Source organism: Cotesia glomerata, linkage group LG9, assembly GCF_020080835.1.
Source record: "Cotesia glomerata isolate CgM1 linkage group LG9, MPM_Cglom_v2.3, whole genome shotgun sequence".
Classification (NCBI taxonomy): domain Eukaryota; kingdom Metazoa; phylum Arthropoda; class Insecta; order Hymenoptera; family Braconidae; genus Cotesia; species Cotesia glomerata.
In genome coordinates, this window is record NC_058166.1 from 19,984,633 (window position 1) to 20,005,486 (window position 20,854).

At 34.7% G+C, this 20,854-nt stretch overlaps 1 protein-coding gene across 2 annotated transcripts; it reads right to left on the minus strand.

Annotated features, from left to right (window-relative positions):
- Nucleotides 1–616: 616 nt before the first annotated feature.
- LOC123272020 (paired box protein Pax-6) lies at nt 617–17,887 on the minus strand. 2 transcript variants are annotated; one of them, XM_044738619.1, is made up of 10 exons: nt 17,114–17,887; nt 15,432–15,639; nt 10,335–10,581; nt 9,522–9,702; nt 7,757–8,033; nt 5,695–5,859; nt 5,503–5,573; nt 3,646–3,872; nt 3,252–3,505; nt 617–1,474 (listed from the first exon to the last, which is right to left on the minus strand). In XM_044738619.1, exons 2-10 carry the CDS (start codon nt 15,442–15,444, stop codon nt 1,386–1,388), a joined length of 1,524 nt encoding a protein of 507 aa, XP_044594554.1. In that variant the 5' UTR covers nt 15,445–15,639; nt 17,114–17,887; the 3' UTR covers nt 617–1,385. The 2 variants fall into 2 exon arrangements, with proteins under 2 accessions (XP_044594554.1, XP_044594553.1); XM_044738618.1 differs by having other exon boundaries at nt 5,491–5,573; nt 17,114–17,886.
- Nucleotides 17,888–20,854: the final 2,967 nt, after the last annotated feature.

Genomic DNA, 20,854 nt, shown 5'->3' on the forward strand with positions numbered 1-20,854 from the left:
GCATTCTTTTTATTTATAATATTTACTAGATAAAGTAACAAAGTCTATTTTACAATTATTTTTACATCATCTACACTTGATAATAATTCAAGTAATTTAATCTCATAAATGTGTTTGTTTGATGTAATTTAATGAGAGCATTTATGATTCTTATTTAAATAATTCATTACAAATCGGTCCATTGAATTAAACTATTCGCGCTTCTTCACTAACAGTGTTGCTTAGAATTTCTATATATTTATAATTTAATGAAAAATAATATAAATTAAAATAAAAAACAAAAAAAATGATATTAAAATTGAATTGTTGAAATGAGTTAGATTGTTGTGAACAAAAAAAAAAAAAAAAAAAAATAAAAAAAAGAAAAAAAAAAGAAAAGAAAAGAAAAAAGAGCGTCGGCATCCGCCATAACTATAGTTGAGCGCGATGGCCGACCCTAAGAAAGCCACCCTTACTATTATCAGCATCGAGTTTCCCTTTAGTTGACTTGATTCAACTGCTGGGAACCCAAAAAACAGCTAGCTCATCCCGCGAATCACCCCAACAGCAAATCTCGCGAGAATACCGGCAGCCGTTGTAGCTCCTATAAAAGTTGAATCCCTCTACAACGAGTTTACTCACTTGCTCTCATTCACCCAAACACCGGGTTGAAAGTTTCCTTCGGTTCTGTTCACTTTTCTTCAACCCCAATTCTTGGTTCGAGCCACCACCCCTCTTAATAATCCCATCCTTCTCTTTCCTCTTAAACTCTAACTCTACTCGTTCTTTTCTTTTCCTTCTTTGTCTGTCTCTTCCTTCATTTCGCAATTACCATACTCTCCTCACAGACACAGACATTTAAATTGAGCACAATCGATCTTAAACCGCTGCAGACAATCTGCAGAAATATTTTACCTTTTTATAATTTTTATTAATTTTTTATTTTTTGTACTAATGCAATAAATAATTTAAATAAGCGCGTAAACCCTGTGTGATCCGGATATCACTCCACTGTTTTATTAATTAGATTATTTTTTATAAAAACAATTAAAAAAAAAAAAAAAAAAAAAAAAAAAGAAAGAAAAAACTAAAAAATAAAGTAAAAATCCAGGCCGAAAATGAGCAAGTCGTGTTGGTGACTTTTGGACTCACTCAGAGGCGTCAGATGTAGTGTTGACCGGTGTGGTGGCCGGTGTGCTGGCGGTTTGATGCTGCTGTTGCTGTTGCTGTTGCTGATGATTATGATGGTGATGATGATGGACCACTGCTGGCGAATGCAGTTGATGCGTGGGTAGACCCAGAGAAGCGAGAAGTGGCCGTGTCAGAGTCCCCGGTGTCGGCGCTGAAGGAGGCGGGCTCTCCTGTCCGACGAGAAGACTCGTCGGCGGGAACCCGAAAAGCTGGGATCACTGAAGTCGCGGCCAGTAGTTGCTCGCTAAATCTGGAGTCTGCGACGGTATTTGAACCGGAACTGATACACCAGCTGATATCACTCCTGTTTACATGGAGATGAGATTGCATTTGTTTTTTTTTTTTTTTTTTTTTTTTTCATAATCATTATATCTCTTTAAATTACTATTAATTTAGAAAGATTTATTTAATATTTTGTATCTCTCTCTAGCGTAAGTGAAAATAAGTGAAATATTAGTAATAAAAATAAATAGATGGTTTTTTCGTCACCATTCCAACGGAGTGTTATATGTATATATATATATATATGTATATAATATATAATAGTACACCATTCCTGCACGATATGGTCCCTATTTCCTCCCCTTTGGGTTCGCACGTTATTGAGCGCTCGCCCAGCCGAGGCGAGACCCAACCCATCCACATCCACGTTCGCCTTCTACCGTCCAACCCTCCAACTCTCTAACCCGCGGGCTCTACAAAGAGGGTAAGAGGAGCAAGAGGAGCAAGAGGAGGTAGATTCTATACAGAGAGGGTGATGCTTTCCAAACCCTACCACCAACGCGAGTTTCGTTAAACGCAAGAGGGGTGCCGGAAGTATACAGCTGGATGGATAGAAAAAGATGTATATCTATATAGATAAATTTGGAAGGTAGAGGATAGAGGAAGAGAAAAATCGTAAAGGCAAAGAGAAAATAGTCAGTGAGAATTGTGGAAAATGGAAAATTCAGAGAGAAAACCGCCAAACATCCCATTCTTCGATTCACCCCACGGCGTCCATGCGAGATTTGTTTTAAAATCCTTTTACAATTTCGTTATTCCATTGGTATTAATGTGAGTGTGTGTTCGTATGTATCTAGGTATATACTATATATGCTACTATTGTTGATAGATATAGATAAAATAAAAATAATGTATAGATATAGATCGTGTGGCCGCGGTGGTGGTTTAGATTCACTGTATTGAGTATTGAGTATCGAGTATTGAGTATTGAGCTCGTTTCTGGTATAGTAGTATTCCCCGATCAGTCCAACAGTTTTTCTTTTCACTTTGGCTATTGTTTGTTTTTTTTTTTTTTTTTTAAATTTCAATTTTTATTTTTATTCAACCTTTTTTCCATGAATATCTATAGGTGTGGGTGTACTCGGGTGTAGCGTTAAAAAATACATCACACAAAGTCCTCATCCAGTATCTATTGATTTAAATTTTGATTTTCCTTTCAAAACCCCGATTTTAATTCCTTTGTCATGTCACACACGTGTCATCATGTCATCTTTTATTTTTATCTAAACATTACTTTATTTATTTATTTATACCCTTTTTAAATAAATAAAATGTACATAAAATATTTAAAGGAAGGAAAAGCTTTGGTAATAAGCTAATTAACGTATTATTAAAATTAATACGAGTTAAATGAGTAAGTAATTTGGCATAGAAAGCCGGAACAACAAAATATGCAACGAGGATTTTGCCTCTGTATATTTCACAAAGTACATGAGTAGAAAAATTATCCGTATCCGGCGCATTAGCATTTTACAAGCATTCTCTAAGCTTTTCTCATCTCTTCACATATATAATAATATAAAAAAATAAACTTTAAACCCCGAGTAAAAATATACATATATACATATATATATATATATATTTTTTTTTTTTTCGTAAATACCAATTAGTCTATTTTATTTAAATTAAGTTAGTTGGTTGTCTGTTGAAAGAAAAAATTAAGTAAAGTAAATAAAGAATATAAAAAAGAATTAGAAAAAAAAAAAAAAGAAAGAAAAAATGCGGTAATTAAAAGAATGTGAGAGAGTGTATGATAATAAACGAAAGGATGCCAATTAAAAGTGATTTAATTTACTTACCAGTGGCTGTTGAAGTGGTAGGTTGGTATGGTGCCCCTCCTGGACCGGTCGGTTGACCCCCCGGTGTGCTCGGTGTTCCACCGTGGGAGGTCGGTATGCCGCGATGGGGTTGCGAATGCGCCGCGGTCGTGTGATGAGAATAAGACTGGGTTAAAGAGTGCAGTGGCTCGTGAAATACGTACGCCGGGTATCCTTCGGCTCGCTGTTGCAGACAACTGCCTCCCATTGATCCACCCAAACTACTAGTCATTGAACTGAACAAACCATCAAATCATCAAATTCAACCCTTATTATATTTTCATTAAAAATATTTTATTTTATTTTATTTTATTTTATTTTATTTTAATTCATCAAAATTTATGTTAAATATTTTTTAAAATAACACTAAATTGACCTGTAAGTGTCTGGCATTGTAGCAATCGGTTGAGGGATAGATGAGTACATGGCGTTAAATCCAGCATTTAGAGGTATTCTAGGAGTAGCAGGAGTAGCAGCAGGTGGTGCAGAACCACCTGAAATTCCACCAGCTCCTCCGCCAACCACTTGATCAACAGCAGCACGTCTTTGATTTCGTAATTTTTCCTCCCGTCGCCACTTGGCCCGTCTATTACTGAACCAAACCTGTAATTATATTTAGAAAAAAATACTAAATATTAGTAATAATAAATACTCGTTGTTTTGAGTATTAAAATGTTATTCCCAATCATAACCCACTCTCTCAGGCATTCCACCAAGTAGTAAAATCGGTGTCGAGTCAGACGCAAGTTACACGGTTACGCGCCTCCATGGCTTCCGTTCTATTCGATTTAATATCAGCATTAGTATCAGTAGACCGTTGCTGTAAATTCCATCATATATATATATATATGTATATATATAGTATATATAATACTGTAGAAGAGAAGCATCCAAAATGGATGGAACCAACAGCTTTTCGGCCATTTCAAGAGGCCCCATTATAATCCCATACCCTCAGGGTGCGTACTACTGAATTCCCAAGTATAGTATATCTATCTATATAGATATTGAAGTAGAAGTAGGATCGGCCAATCAGAGGGCAACCTCCCCGGGGACGCGTCGTTGCCATGGTATCCCGGTTGTACGAAGAACCCTCTTAGGCCTTGCTTCTCTTCTCCAGAGTTTCAAACCCTCATCCCTCAATACCACCGTATTTTCTCTTCTATTCTTTTCTCTTTTCTTTTATTATCATTATCACTTATAATAAATACAATCGCCGATATAAATTTTTTTGTTTTTTTGTTTATAACCTCTGACACAATTAAGAAATCAACAAAATAAATTTTGGATTTGGAATAAAATTGGATATAATAAAAAAAAGAAAGTGAAAGAAAAATGAGAATGGTCTGACTTGACAGAGATTGGAATTTTCCGTGAGTTGTTCCCAGAGCGGCGGAGTTCGTCTGTTAGTTTCCTGCACTTAGCAAGATCAATACCAGCCAACGAGGCTTGAAAACATGCGTCAACATGGTCTTGCACTGTTTGTACGTCCACATAACGCTTGGTTCAAGCCCCACGGCCGCCTACCTCCCGACAACAACTACCTCGCTGACTGAAACCCCTTTTGCGTTTATATCACGGCCAATCCTCAACCTGTGTTGTTGTCCGCTTCTCTATCTTTCTATCTTTCTATCTTTCTATCTTTCTGTCCCTGTCTTGTTCATTCACAGGCACCCAGTACCTCTGCTCTGACCGCCGGGTAACGGGTAACGGGTAACGGTTGACGGGTGACGGGTATAACGGGTATAACCGGGAACGGGTGCTCGGTACCGTGTGCCACTATACACTATTGTGTGTCGGCAGTGGCAGCGGCAGGAGGCTACATCCAAACAATGTACGACAAGGCTGCGTACATATTAGCTTGTACTCGCCATACGTCACCTCATGACGTTTTCGTTGTTATGTATTAATTAAAATAATAATAATTATTATTATTATCATTATTCCGCAATAACTAACGATCAAATTTTAATTATTATTTTTTATTTTTAAATTCCATATTGTATTAATTAAATTTTCAAATATTTTATCATCATCGTCATAAGATAAAGTTATATAATTTTTATATCAGTGTATATAATTAAAACAAGAGACAATAAAAAAAAGATGTCATATAGTTGTTTTTATCGAAGCACTTAATGAACAATAGTTTGTTTCGTTTGAACGGAGCCTTTAAATGTTAGAGGCACGCCCCCACACACTCGTACACATTCACACTCACCTGGATACGTGCCTCAGGCAATCCAATCTTCTCGGCGAGACGTTCTCGTGCAAATACATCCGGGTAATGGGTCCGCTCGAATTCTGTAATAAGAGCAACATTGCAACAAGTGCGCGTCATTAGTCTGCCTCTATTTATTTATTTGTTTATTTATCGAGACTAAATTGATGGTGAAAAAAATAAAAAATGTGTGTGTTTTCATACCTTTCTCGAGAGCGTCGATTTGATCATTTGAAAAAGATGTACGATTGCGTTGTAATTTACGTTTGAGCCTAAGTCGAACCTGTGAATCTTCGTCCCCGGATGAGTTGTGATCAGAATTACCGTCAGAGGTTGTTTCCTGTTGATGTGTCAGCAGAGACCCGGTATCTATTTAAACAAATACAGAAAATAATTATAAATATATAAATAAAAGTATTTTTGAATGAGTAAACAATGTATAGATAAATAAGTTGAGGTGAGAGACATGATGCAAAGCATAAAGCGTCTACAGCATCACCATCAACATCTAACTTGTTCACATAAACCAGATCTATATATAGCAACGAGCGAGGAGCGAGAAGCGAACAGAGAGTAGAGAGTAGAGGCTAGAGGCTGCTGTCAAGCCCTGAAGGGCGACGATTATCTTCCGCCTGTGCGCACCGAACCCTCGGCTTTCTCTATCATCCCTCCCGTCCTTCAACCTACAACCTACATCCTACAACATCTACATCGACATCAATATAGTTATAGAGCTCTGGACCCTTTGCTCTGTCGGCTCTGTCGGCTCGAGAGTTAGTGCCGGGATAGCTGGCTGGCTGGCTGGCTGGCTGGCTGGCTGGCTGCTAGCTCCTCGGACTGTTCGATGACGAAGGGGACCAGGGGATGATGCTAGAATGGATTCTATCTGAACGTCAGCTGCTCAGTTTCTTGCTTGCTCACTCTCACTCTTATATTCTTACTCTCACTCTCATCACTTCTCAGCTCAGCTCAGCTCAGTTCAGCTATCTGTGACCTCTTTGTCCTTCTGAATTTTCACCATCACCATTATACTTGCTATCACTATCATACTAGTACTCTCGCCAGCACTAACAGTAATACACCCTCGTTCTACTCGTTATCCTCTAACATTCTCGTAGTTGAATTCAGCCCAGACATTTCCTCGGAAAATACCGAGACAGAGAGATGCTGAGAAATACTGAGAAATACTGAGAGAGAAAGAGTGGACAAGCGTTGATAGTACATGTAACTTGTAGCCTTGTAGTAACTTGTCACACTATATTCTATGTGTGTGTGTGTGTGTGTGTGTGTGTGTGTGTTTAAAGCAGCTTGGTATCTAACTACGCCTCAACACCCATCCAGCCTCTGATTCCTCTCTTGCTATATGGTTAGCTCTGGTTCACTCTGCTTTACTGTGAAAACTAGTTAGATCATAGGAACACGATGTCTCGATTGCTATTCATTTCAATTCACTCAATTTCATTCAAACGTACCTCAATGTCTTGTTTGGTTAGTAATTATTTACCTTCCATTTACTCTTTATTGTAATGAAATTTAAAAAAAAAAAAAAAAATAATGCTTAAATTAATATTGTAGTTTTGAGCGACAATAAATCTAATTAATCAGCTCTCACAATTAAAATAGCTGTTACAACAGTCGAGAATTTAAATAGAATCTGCATACTGTTGTCTAGGGTTGTCTCAAGCCTGATGGAGAAGAGTCTCTGCATATATACTATACGCAACAGCGTGAGTGACAAGTAAAGAGGAGGAAAACAAGTAAACCTGAGAGAGAAAGAGAGAGAGAGAGAGAGAAAGAGATAACACTTTGGTGGCGACGTTAATCTGTCTATTGAATAGGAAAGCAAAGTAGTATTAGGTTGGAGGTATAGTAGGTACAGTAAAATCAAGCATCTGGAACAGTCGTCATCTGTAAGGCCAATCTGCACCCGCAATCTCCATCTCTATCTACATCTCGGTTCACTGATTCCACAGATCCTATTATTACATTATACTGCTCCGAATTTTACTCTGTATACATTTATAAATTTTTAGATTTAATTCAACTACAATATATATATATATATCGGATGCACTTTACCAGCGATATATATTTTCTTCCGGCTTACACTCGAAATTCTTACGTTGCCTTGACAATTCTCTGACAGAAATAAAATAAATACTCTCACGCGGGAATAATCGAGCACTCGAAAGATTAAATTTATATACCCTCCAACAAAAATAATAATAATAATAATAATAATAATAATAATAGAAGATATATTTACCAGAACGTTTGAGAAGGGAATCGTCTCTCGGATGTAATTGACCACCGGGTAATAAAGACTGTCCAGTTCCGGGAGCGGCTGTTGTCGGTATTCCAGTGGCAAGAGGATGATGGGAAGGTGTAGCCGAGTACCAAGCCGGTGGCCATCCTGTCGCCTGTCCGTTGAACATCCTCAGCTTGTCGTAGACACTCTCGGCACCCTGGTGAGCTTGAACCGCGGCTGCCTGTTGCTCCTTCTGCGAGGCCAGGTTTCTTAGCACCCTGTTGATTGAGGACACCTGGAGCACAGAATATTATCGTATCATCAATTATTTATGGTTAAAATATACAACTGAAAAGCTTGATGGCCTCTCAGATAGATAGATAGATAGATAGATATATAGATCCTTTTTTATTTTTATTTTTATTTTCATTTTCAAAGGGATCAAATGAATTGTACTATTTGAGATTTAAACCGCAGGTACTTTTGCGTCCGTTGTTGCGGCCAAGTTATATACAGCTATATAGTTATAAGTTATAACGAGCACAAACCACTCGCTAACTAGAATAGTTTGTAGTTAAATAAATTTTATATACTTTTATTTCTTAAAGTAAATTATACTCAAAAAAGAAAGTCAACTAAATATATAACAATAATAACAACAACAACACAATGATGATGATGATGATGATAATAATAATAATAATAATAATAATAATAGTGGTATGAGCACTTAGACTTAAACTTGCCGGTCGGATCTATCCACTCGACCCTAATCAAAGTCTCGTCAATACGATAGTAGGAGGGTAATCGGTCGATTACGTGTACCGGAGGATGTCCATTCCGCCCTTACATGATCATCCTATATCCCCCTATATCTGAATCTCACAAACATCCTCATGAAGAGAGAGCTTGCGTTCGTCTAGGCTCATCACGTAGGACAGGACCAAAAAACTCCGGATACAGACAGTCAGCTAGATAGCTAGTCAGACTAACCTAAGGGAGTGATGCCAAGGGTTCATTCAATACTAAATTGCCACGCGTTCAAGTCATTATTGTAGTCGCGGATGTGTCGTCATTTCAGTACATTCATTCTCAAATAACAATAATGAAAAAAAAAAAAAAAAAAAAAATCGAGTCCGTATGTCGAGTGTAAGAGAATACTGGCGTAAAATTATCATCTCTCCCCGTAATAATAACAAGAGCTGATGTTGGCGAGTTGAAAGCTGGTGAAAGCGAGCCATATATATATATATATATATGTATGGGGTAATATGTAGTTGTTGGTGGGTTTAGGATTTGGACTAACGCTTGTACTCGCACTTTTCTCTGTATATATGTATATAATGTGTATACTGAAGTAGTGAACTGGTGTACTCGAATAGAGTAGAGGCCTTGTCTTTACCAGGGTGGGTTATTTGCTCGTCTGTGCTCTGGCGCAATATAAGGGGGCGGATAGCGGATGGCGGATGGCGGAAACCGGCCAGAGAATAAACTGAATGGGATCAGTTAAGCGTGTTGGTTAACAATTATTCGTGTTTGGTCGCGCGTGTAATGGCCTGCATCGAGGCTAAGGCTGCGGCTGCTGTGTGGCGGACCAGCCGCTATTCCCTCTACCTACCGATGATAGGGAGACTTTTAACTACGCTACTAAAATCTCTACATTACTAAATACTATTAATTTTATAGCTATATAGTTATTATATAAGTTATAATAACTATACATACACTGTTTTAATTATTTAGATACTAAAAATAAAAAAATAAAAAAATAATAAATACTTACGCTAGGTATATTGTCATTATTACAAACACCCTCTTGCAGCAATCGATCACGTATTTCCCATGCAAATATTGATGGACATTCACGTTTATAATCAGCTATTTTATTTACAACTGGTGTCGTTGCTACTCGTGGTTTACTTCCACCGATTGCACGTGGTTTTATTGATCCTGTTTCGTAATATCTGTAATTAAGCAAAAATAAAAAAATTAAATTTATAAATTGTTAATATTACAAGTAAGTAGACAGTAGTAGAGAAAAAAGAAGATAAAAGAATGAAAGGGCTGAAATCGTAATGACCACAAATTGTATGACGTGTGGGTTAGCTCTGAAAAGAAGAATGTCACGGTAAACTACACATACATGTACATGTATACGTATATATATATATACATATATATATATATATATATATATATATCAATGGGTATATTGACGGGTAGGGGGTTCATACTCCATTGGAATTATTGTCACTAGCACAGTACAGGGGAAAGAGTAACGGGGGCTAAAGCTAGTTATTACGCGGCTAGTCTCTCGGCTTTTAAATTCCCCTTGCACGCGCCCAACTACAATTACCATGTACCGATCCAACGGATAATAGACTGTAGACTGTAGACTGTAGACGCTTCTGTCAATTCATCAAGGAGTTATACTTAAATTTATTTAATTACCATTTATAATTGCTTCTATACAATATATTGTAGACAAGTGGTCAATTAAAATTTATTTTGACTCCCAATAATTGTTTTTTCTACTTGAATTCTCATACAAGTATTATATTTAAATTATAATTATTATTTATATTTAAATATTTACCTTCCGAGAATTTTTGAAACACAGCCATTGCTGACTTGAAGTATGCGGGAAATGTCACATGGTCTAGCACCGCTGTGAGCCAGCTCGACGATTTTTTGTCTTGTTGAATCAGGAAGCGGGCGTCCATTAACGTAAACACCTCCAAGCTGATTAACTCCACTGTGTCCTGCCGTTGAGCATCCGAATATTGAGTTCTGGCTGACCATACCCCCACCGAGACCTGGTCCTCCATGCATCAAGTCATCTTCTGTAAATAAATCAAAACAATATTATTTTCTTTTTAATAAGTAATTATACTCTTTTAAATTGTTAACAAGACGCTAAATACGTCTTTTATTTAATTAATTAATTTGCTTGCCATGACCTAGTTTGTTACTGCAAGACTCTGACAATAATATTATTAGTATTCGAAACTTTTCAGAGATGATTAAGATTTTAATATAATATAATAATAATAATAATAATAATAATAATAATAAATAATAGTAATTAATTAGATTATCATGTCTGACCGAAAATAATTTTTTCTACTTAATATAAAAGATTTAAAAATATATCAAGTAGTAAAAATTGAGTGTATCAGTTTTTATAGGAACGACGATGACGACAGGGAAAAGTGCTCCTGGTTGCAAACAAAGAGGAAAACCGCGTGCATCCTGGCATGCAGTAAATTAAAGAGAGTGGAATGACGGTGGCGTAAAAGAGTTGAGTTGTTGGCCTGTGTTAGTCACTGAATAAGAGAGTGAGTGAGTGTATGTATATTAAAAGAGAAAAGCAAAGAAGCGAATAGAACACACCGTCGGTTTGCACACGAGAATATACACGCCTACAGACTGAAGCCTACAACCTAACAGAAAATATAACTATATATATATATATATATATAATATATACAACACGGCAGGCACACATTCTTTATTTATAATTTTGCGTTAATCTACGCGACGACCAGGCAAAAGCGAGTCATGCCGCAAAGTGAGGCAAAAAGGTTCCACTTGGCTGAGCGTGAAACGGGACACAGATTAAATCCCATCCTAGTGGTGTACGACGCCCTCTTTTCCTCTTCGTCCTCACTTTACTCTTCGACTCATCTACCATACATACCCTATCCTCCTTTTCTCCCACTTTTATACACTATACTACACTCTTATACAACCCTCTGACAACCCCTTCCTGCTTCTGTCTCTGCTTCTCCTCTCTATTATATATATATATATATATATATATATTTATACATTTATACTACATATTCTACAACTCTCTCAGTCTATTCGTTATCCTATACCGAATGAGCAAGAGTCTTCTTATCATAAAAAATATACAAAAATTTAAATGAATAGAGAAAACCGACCGTTCTTACATTTTTTACATTTAAATATCATCATCATTTTCCTTCTAGCCATTATTATTATAAATTATAATTGTAGTTATAATTTTAATTTTGAAATTCAAAGTGGAGAGAACCAATGCATAGAAAAATTTTAAGAATTTATATTATTTACTTGAACAAATAGTTAAAAAAAAAAGAGGGTACTATTTATTTATTTATGATAAAATTTGAAAATGATCAAGTATATCGATTGTGGTGAGAATTTACTGAGGCGTAAAATGATAGCATTACTGTAGGTTATACGGTATAATCTATACACGGGATTAAACTCTTTTACGTTGATGTCGAACGTTGTGTATTCATGTAGATATGTATATATGAATAGTTGGATAAACGAGAGAGGAGTGATGACGAGAGGAGGAGAGTAAAATATATAAAGAGGACAGAATGAAAATTTGATTAATGGGAATTCGATAATGGAAACAAAACACAGTACGCCAAGCGAATAATACTCGAATTTAAAGCGCAAAGTTTACGTCGCGGGTATTTGTTGACGGGCGCGATAATGGTACGGATAATTAGATCGTTTTCCCATGAGCATCGTCCGATGCATTCACGAGAGCTATATTGAATGAGTGACTGCTGGATGATCGAAAACAAAACAAACGTTTGCTTGGTACTCTTCAACATCCACCTATATACTTATACACTTGCTGCATATATGTATATTATTTACATTACATAGAGAATAAAGAGAGTAAAGAGATTAGAGAGATTAAAGAGAGATCAAGCCCATGCACAGATTTAGAGTTTGAGTTGACGATAACGAGCAAGAATCTCTTTTCCAACACCCTCGTCGTAAGGACCTTGTGTATTTGTCCAGTACATTCAAGTTATATATATACCTTTCTCTCTCTCTCTCTCTTACTCAACGACGATTAGTTTCGAGACTCATTAAGTTCCCGTTAACTCGACAGAGAAGTGCAAGAACCCGTAGCTCTGAGGTTTCAACGTTCCGACGTTCCGGCGTTCCGACGATTACATACCAAAGGATATCCAGCTAACCACCCAGTAGACCCACCGCACCTAGCAGAGCATTTGAGGGTGAAATTATATCATCAACAATTAGATGGATTAACGATCTACTTGATGGAATTATCGATGGATAATTTTTTGATTGGGTATTATTCCAATACAAAACCCCCGACACGATAAAACTTTTTTTCTTTTTCTTTTTTTTTTTTTTTTAATTATTCACTCAACATCCATTTAATTACCGGTAAATTTCATTTTTTCCTCCAATTAAACACTCTCTGATGATGATGATAATAATAAAGTGAAAATTTTAAAAAGTTTAAATCAATAAAAATTCAATTTGATGTGTTGTATGAGGTGTTAAGGTAGTAGTAGTGTAACGTAGTTTTTACCATCAAGTTACCAAGAAAAGAAAGATAAGGTAAAAAATTTAGCCGCAATTAATTAATAAACGGAGAGTAAAGAGTACAAACGTTTGAGGAGGAAAAGATGTGTTGAGTGTGGAAGGAAAATCGTGTGAGAAATACATTAAACATAAAGTAGAAGCTTGGAGATATAAGATAGAAGATACTCCTCTTGAAGTAGTGTGCTTTGCTGGGTAAACTTAAGAGTGCAAGGGAGTTAAGGCTTTAGTGATAGACACACCTGAGGCTACAGAGTTTCATTTCATGGCAAAGACATCAAACGATACACTATCTCACGTTCTCTAATGAGTTGAATAGTGGTTTAACTTTTATAATGCACCCTCCACTCTTAAATTTATATATATATATATATTTTTTTTTTTTTTTTTTTTTTTTTTTTTTTTAAACTCAATTTCAATTACGATATATTTATAATTTCAAGTTGGTAGCCTGACAAGAGCTTAAAAATTTTCGGATTTAGTCACTTGACACAGCAATCCAATATATTGGTATACCAATGAATAAATTAGCTAAATGAGCTTCTGTGAGAAGATTAGAGCTAGGTTAGCTAGGTTAACTAGTGGTCGAATGTTTTAGGTGAGAATAACATAACAAGGTAAAATGAAAGTGTATAAGAGTAAGAGTATCTTTCTCTAGACAGTCTTTTGCGGTACCAACACACAGTGAGGGTTACGGGTTACAGGTTACGGGTTACGGGTTGTGGGTTGCGGGTTGTGGGTTGCATGTGCAAGGGGCTGTTGCCCCGACAGAAGCCACCCAACTGCCGCTATAGGGTTACCAAGAGCTAACCTCTGCCAACTGAATAACTTCTATTCCCTTAAAGCCCTGCATATAATAGTCTGCCGTAACTAAACTTGCTCTTTTTCCCTACACATCATCATATACATACCAGCACACACATCTTAATCTCACAAACTCATTTCTCGGGTTATAGAGTCCACGTTAAAGTATTTTCACACTCTACGGATTCTTTTATTTTTTTAGTTTTTTAATTTTTTAGTTTTTTAGTTTTAGGCTCTTTTATTCTTTAATTAATTATACTTTACAACACACGGTCTAAATTCTTATTCATACATCAATTATGATTTAAATATTCTAACACTTTGCGACTGATTAAACTCTCCAGCACTTGTGAATTATTTATTATTCATGAATTCAAACTAATCGATAACATTCTCGATTCTCGACTTTAAATTTATGATTTTATGCAACCGGAAACAAAAATAGTAAGTGACAAATGGGGATAAATTTATTCAAATATTTCATTTTTTTTATCTTTGCAATAAAAATATCCTCCCAACTCGAATTTCAAACTGCAGAGACAGGATCCTCGAGTCTGAGAAAAATAATGAAAGGAGAAAAAAAAAAAGTTATTAAATTGTGTCTTGTAGTCTTTTAGCTACCGAATTTACAAAAAATATTTTTATAATAACAAATTACAAAACGAACAAAATCCGATAGAGAACTGTATAGAGTATATATATATATATAGTATGGAAATAAAAAGATTTAACGCCCCGCGGTGAGCCCGAAGCTGCGTGATCTGGCAGGACGCTAAAATCCGTCAGGATCCTCGTCAACGAGTCAGAGCATCGTCACGAAGCTGCCATGATTTAATTCTCATTCTCTTATTCCGATACTATCGTAAATTAATATCTATTTTTATAAAACATTAAATCTTTAAAATAAAATTATTTTAGCATTTTATTTAAATTTAAAGCAACAATAATAAAATTAATCTGGGATATAAATATGTGTTGTACATTTCGATAAACAAATGTACTTTTGTTTTTAATATTTTATATTAAAATCCCATGACAGTGGTGATGTACACAACAATTTAAATGATCGCGATCAGAGTCGGCGGTATCTGGTGATTTGAATTTATATTTTCGCTGTTCTGCCGTTCTACCGCGGCATCGTTTTTTGCATCGCCTACCTCACAATTGTGATTATTCTTCGCTCCGACGATTGTCAGCCAATTTATAACGCATTTCATTTTTTTTTTATCCATAGATAAATATTATATTTAACTCGAAATTCATTTATTCATCTCGTTTTACTTTTTTTTTTTCTTTATTAAAATAAATCTTATTAATTTTTAACGTTTACTGTTAAATAATTTTCCAAAAATTTAATACCAATTTTATAAATTTTTCCACAAGGTAATTTTTAAAAAATTTTACTTGGTAATATTAAAAAAAAAAAAAAATCTTGTGTATTTTGTCTTTATTGTATATCAGGCATGAATTATAATACAAGAGTGGATGATAAAATATATTTAAAAGTAATAAGAGTGAGACAAACCTTTATGAGGCATTTTCCAAAATGATGGCTCGGGGGTGGACGAGCAAGGGTTAGCCACCCCCGCGCCCAACAGCGTTCTTGCCGCGTGCAGCGCCGCCGCGGCCGCTTCTCTGCTCCTAACAGCCGCAGCGCTCGGCGGGTAATCTGAGACGCCGTCACTTCCGGCACCTGAGACACCCCCGCCGCCTCCGGCCACGCTAACACAGTGCTAAAAACAAATACAATTTACATTATTAATAAATTATTATAGGATTTAAATTTAATAAATATAATCTATCAGTTTTTCATTATTAAATTAATGATAAAAAAAATAAAAGTAAAACTGTTGTAATGAAACAACAATGTAGTCTAAAAATAGAAAATGAAAATGATTAAAAGTAATAATATTTTTATTTTAAAAACTTAATTACATGAGAGAGCGGTCACGTTGAATATCGATTTATGTGTTGGTTTAACGCGGCTATTTTATGTAAATAATTTATCGTGTACATACGCTAAATTTATTATTAAATTAATTTATTAAAATTTCTGGCACAGATTTTAATTTAAAGAAATGAAAATAAAATTAGTAAATAACGGACTTGTTGATTTGATTTTAATAAAAAGAAAATAAAAGAAAAGAAAAGGTTGTAATTGAAGAAAAATAAATAAAATACGTAAATGAGTGAATACGATACGATTCACGTAAAGTGTGTGGTGTGTCGTGGGGCTTCTATTCGATAAAACAGAGCTTTTTTTATATTTTTCTTTTCACCTTTGACTCTGTTGGGAATGTGATGAAATGCCTGGAGAGCACTAAAGACCGTCGGCATTTTTGATGTACGAAACATCACACAAGTGAATTAAAATAATAAAATAAAAAAGGTTTATATACATATATATATATATATAATAGCAGTAAAAGTAAGAGTAGAAGTAGTTGTTGTAATGAAAAACGTCCCCTTTCGCAACTGGGAACTCGGATCTCGGATCTCGGATCTCGGGACTTTTCAGACTGGAGTATGATTATAACTACGTCATAATCCTAAAGCTAAAGAGTTTGAGAAAGGTACAAAATGCATTGCAAGATTTTTATCCCTCCTATTACCGAGCACTACACTGTACTATTAAACACTCTGTAGTCAACTACACTGTAATGCTGCCGGTGAATAGTCGACTCAAAATAGAAAAGTAATGAGTTTTACGCGGCGCTAACGAGTTTTGCTTTCATTAAGCCGGTACGGGGATTTTTTTTTAAACTCTCTTGACTCTCAACCATTATACCGATCTACAGATGGATCTTTAAATAATATTTAGATAATATAATAATTTTTTATTTTATTTTATTTTAATTTGTTTTAAACAATTAATTAATTTACAAATACAATAATCGAACAATTTGAAATTTTACCCCTACACGGTATAAATCAATCCCTACAAACCTAAGATCCGATTTATCCGTATTATCCCGTTGTTAGTTGGGTACAAGATCTATAATATATATTATATATAATGTATATAATAGAAGGCACTACCGTGTGTTATTTTATACTGCTATTAGCTTATAAACCTCATATCCATCTATTCTATCAGAAATAACTTTTACCAATCCAAATAACAAAACTATTATTACTCCCTTATTAAATACAAGTAGTACAAGTCAATGATTGTTTTACAGAATAATTAAAATTGTAAATACATACCGTGTCGAGAATGGCCGTGATCAGGCCGGATCCGATCACCGGGAACAAGTATAGCGGTGAAAAATATCACCGCCAACAACAGAGTAACCGTTTATTTTATTATTGTGCAAATCTCTCAATATATTATCAAACAAAACAATTTATAAGTAATTCCTTGATATTGTAATATCAATTTGTACATTTAACTTATAACAGCAATAATCACGTCCAATATTATTATAATAATTATAATCACATTAAAACAAAATTTTAGCACCGTCCTATTGCAGCCATTAGTTTTTTATTTTATTTATATTTAAATCACTTATCCGTCGGGCCACTGTTTATTATTATTATTATTATTATTATTATTAATAATGAATCAATTAATCACTCCCGTAAATTATATACCATATAAAATAATAAATTAATGGTCACTTATTTTTCGTAGTATTCATTTGAATTTTGATAAAACATAAACAAATGTTGAAAATAGTAGCAGATAATAAATAAGATAATATATAAGAAGATGTTGTTATATATAAATATTATTATTGAGGATGACCAACAATAAAGTGATCGGTAGGAGCGATGATGAGGAATAATATTTGTCGTTTATTGGGTTTATTGCGTTTATTGCGCCTGGTTGGCCGATAAAGCGACGGTACGATGGAGCACGTGCAACTAAACTGGGGGTGCAGTGACGCGTCGCTACTGCGGTGCGCGGCGCCCGATTGACCACCAGAGTCTGCCTTTCCTTCACGCGAGGATCCCTCGTAGCTCGTACGGTTTTGGATTTCGGCGTCGTCATCTCCAAGTCCCCCCACTTGGACTTTATACTAACCAAATCTAAACCCCTCGGATCTATACCTATATCTATACCCTTCATTCTATCTTTCTCTTTCTCATTCCTTTTACGGGGGAATTTGTTGTAGGGTCTCCTTGTCTATCCGATACGCTGTGTAGACTATTATATAGTATATAGTATATAGTATACAGTACAGTATAGTACAGTATAGTATAGTATAGTATAGTATATGTATTATTGGGTATAACAGACACGAACAGAGTCGTTTTTACGATGGGCGGGACTAGGATATCGCCCCAGCAGACTCGAGACTCTTTGGTAAAGCTAAAAGTGGGGAGGAATATCCCGCGATTTCACAAACCACCAGGGTATGTTGGCTCTCTTCCAGGTAGGGGTGAACGAGAGAGATATATGGGCGTGACTTACACTCGAAAACCCGTTGGTGGGATTCCCCCGACGCCATTGTTACTACATCGGCATCGCGACGTCGCGAAATTTACCTACCGGGGTTCCCAACAACGTCGCTAGAGCGTCGCGACGCCACTTTTAACCTTATCCTTAACGTTAACGCGACCCGCCGGATAACTAATCTTTTTTTACACACACTCAGGTAAGAATTTTTATTATATATATTTATTACCGATTATTTCATTTTTATTCCCCTCTAATTTTACTTTTTATTGGCTAAAAATTTCAAAATTTCAAAATATTCATTTTATTTTATTTGGTAAATTTTGTTTTTATGTTTGTAAAAAAAAAATACTCAATAAATTTTTATTTTTCAACAACAATTAGAGTTGCATATTTTATTTTTAAAAATGAATTTTATTTAAAAACATTTCAAACCAGTATAAAGATATGTAACAATAATAAAAAAAAAATATTGTTAATATTGTGAAAATAAGATCTCGATCGGCTTTCACGGTTCGCAAACACCTTCGCGTTTATATAAACGAGTAGAGGTTATCCTGGTATACTGGTTGGTCGGTCAGTCCGTCCGTCGGCGAATGTAAGTTTATGATTTTATAAAGCGTGAATTAAATCACCGTAAAAGCGACGATTGCGGCTCGATGATTTTGTCTTTATACATTATAATAATATAAAAAATACAACAATGTAGAAGATCTACCTTCTCCTAAAATATTAGGTATTATGTTATTATATAATGTGTCGCATCATTATAGTCTAAGGCTTGCCACGGTGTGAAAAAGGGACTAGATTATTATAGAGTTCCCCCTGCGTAGTATAGTACTTATTACTGCATTGATGGTGTCTTGCGAACCGCAATACAGGTTTTAGGATCAAAGCTACTCTACCGTCATTTTGGCTCTATAAATTTATTATTATATATTATATATTATATATTATATATACTGTACTCGCGTAGTACGTGTTACATTCACCGCCATTGTATCAGATTTATATATTCTTCCACGTGAATTAATATTTCTTTTCTTTCATCTTAATGTATGATATAAAAAATATAATACGATCAGAAATTAGGGGAGACTTTAAACCACGGCTTTTATTTTATTTTATTATTATTTTTTTTAATATCACATCATATAAATATATTTAATTGCTTAGAAAATAAAAATAAAGAAAAAAACCTTGTAATTTATAAATTATTTAAGAGAAATTTAATGATAAATATAATCATCCAGTTAAAAAGTGTGAAAAGATAAAAGATAAAACAGGTGGGTTCAATTAACGTACGATTACTTGTGTACCTAGTTCTTATGTACTTTGTTAGTCTCTTTCTCAGCAGAGTCTTGATTCGAGTAGAGTTAGTCGGGTATGTACCAGCCCGTCTACCGTCTATTACAGTCTACCGTCTACGTGTACATGATGTACGTGTGATAAATGCTCGAGGGCGTGCACTTAATTACACCCTATACTAAAACAAATCTTTTCATCTTATTTTCAGATTTCTTATTTTTTTCATAAAATTATCTATCTCTGAACAAACTTCATTTTACCATTCATTATTTTATTATACATCTATTTAAATTAAATATATATCTAGATATAAAAATTAATCTCAAACTAGCGTTAATAGTATCACTATATAACTAAATAAAACTGACGTCTAATATAATTTTGTCTGACGATCCAAAAAATTATCCAAATTAAATTTATATATATAAATTGATTCATTAAAAAAATGAAATTATTGACAATGAATTAATAAAAGAAACTTTTATTAGTAAATAAAATTCGTTGGGGAGTCATCTCGACTCATGAGTACTAAAGTTAACACAGAGCTTAAACCACTCACACACTCAAGAGTAAACTTTTACGTCCTCGCTCCATTTATACTCGGGGAATTCAGTAGTAGTAGGTCGCCGAGGACGTAACTACTGTCCTCTGAAACTAGTGGAGTAGACACTACTTGAGTACGCCACTGAAAACAGTGACAAAAATAAAAAACAAGCCAAGTTCAATGGTAAAATTAAAGCTCTATCTTTTTTTCAAATATATAAAATTATTATATATTAGATAATATTAAGTTATCAGTATCAGAGTATCTATATCTTTTGATGATTGGAATCGGTTGGTCACGAGTCACACGTGCTATTATATATATAATATTGCATGTTTTGTGTGCTCTATTATAAATCCAAGGCACGCTTTCTCCATCAGCAATCCGGTCACGCCCATCTCTCGCCTTTCGGCTTATCCATCATCCTCAATTCAATTCGTTCCGTCATTTAAACTTTATTTTTTATTATTATTTTTAATAATAATCAAAACTAAATAATTTAGATATAACTCAATGAAAAAAATATTAACCTTATAGATATACAATAATTTACTGTGAATAAATTATTAAAATTTTACAAAGAGTAAAAATCTTAAGTCAAGAAAAAAGAAAAAAAATTTTTTAATAATAAAAAATAAAAAATATATATTTAAATGTATAATAAATATAATAAAGTAGGGCAATAAGTGGC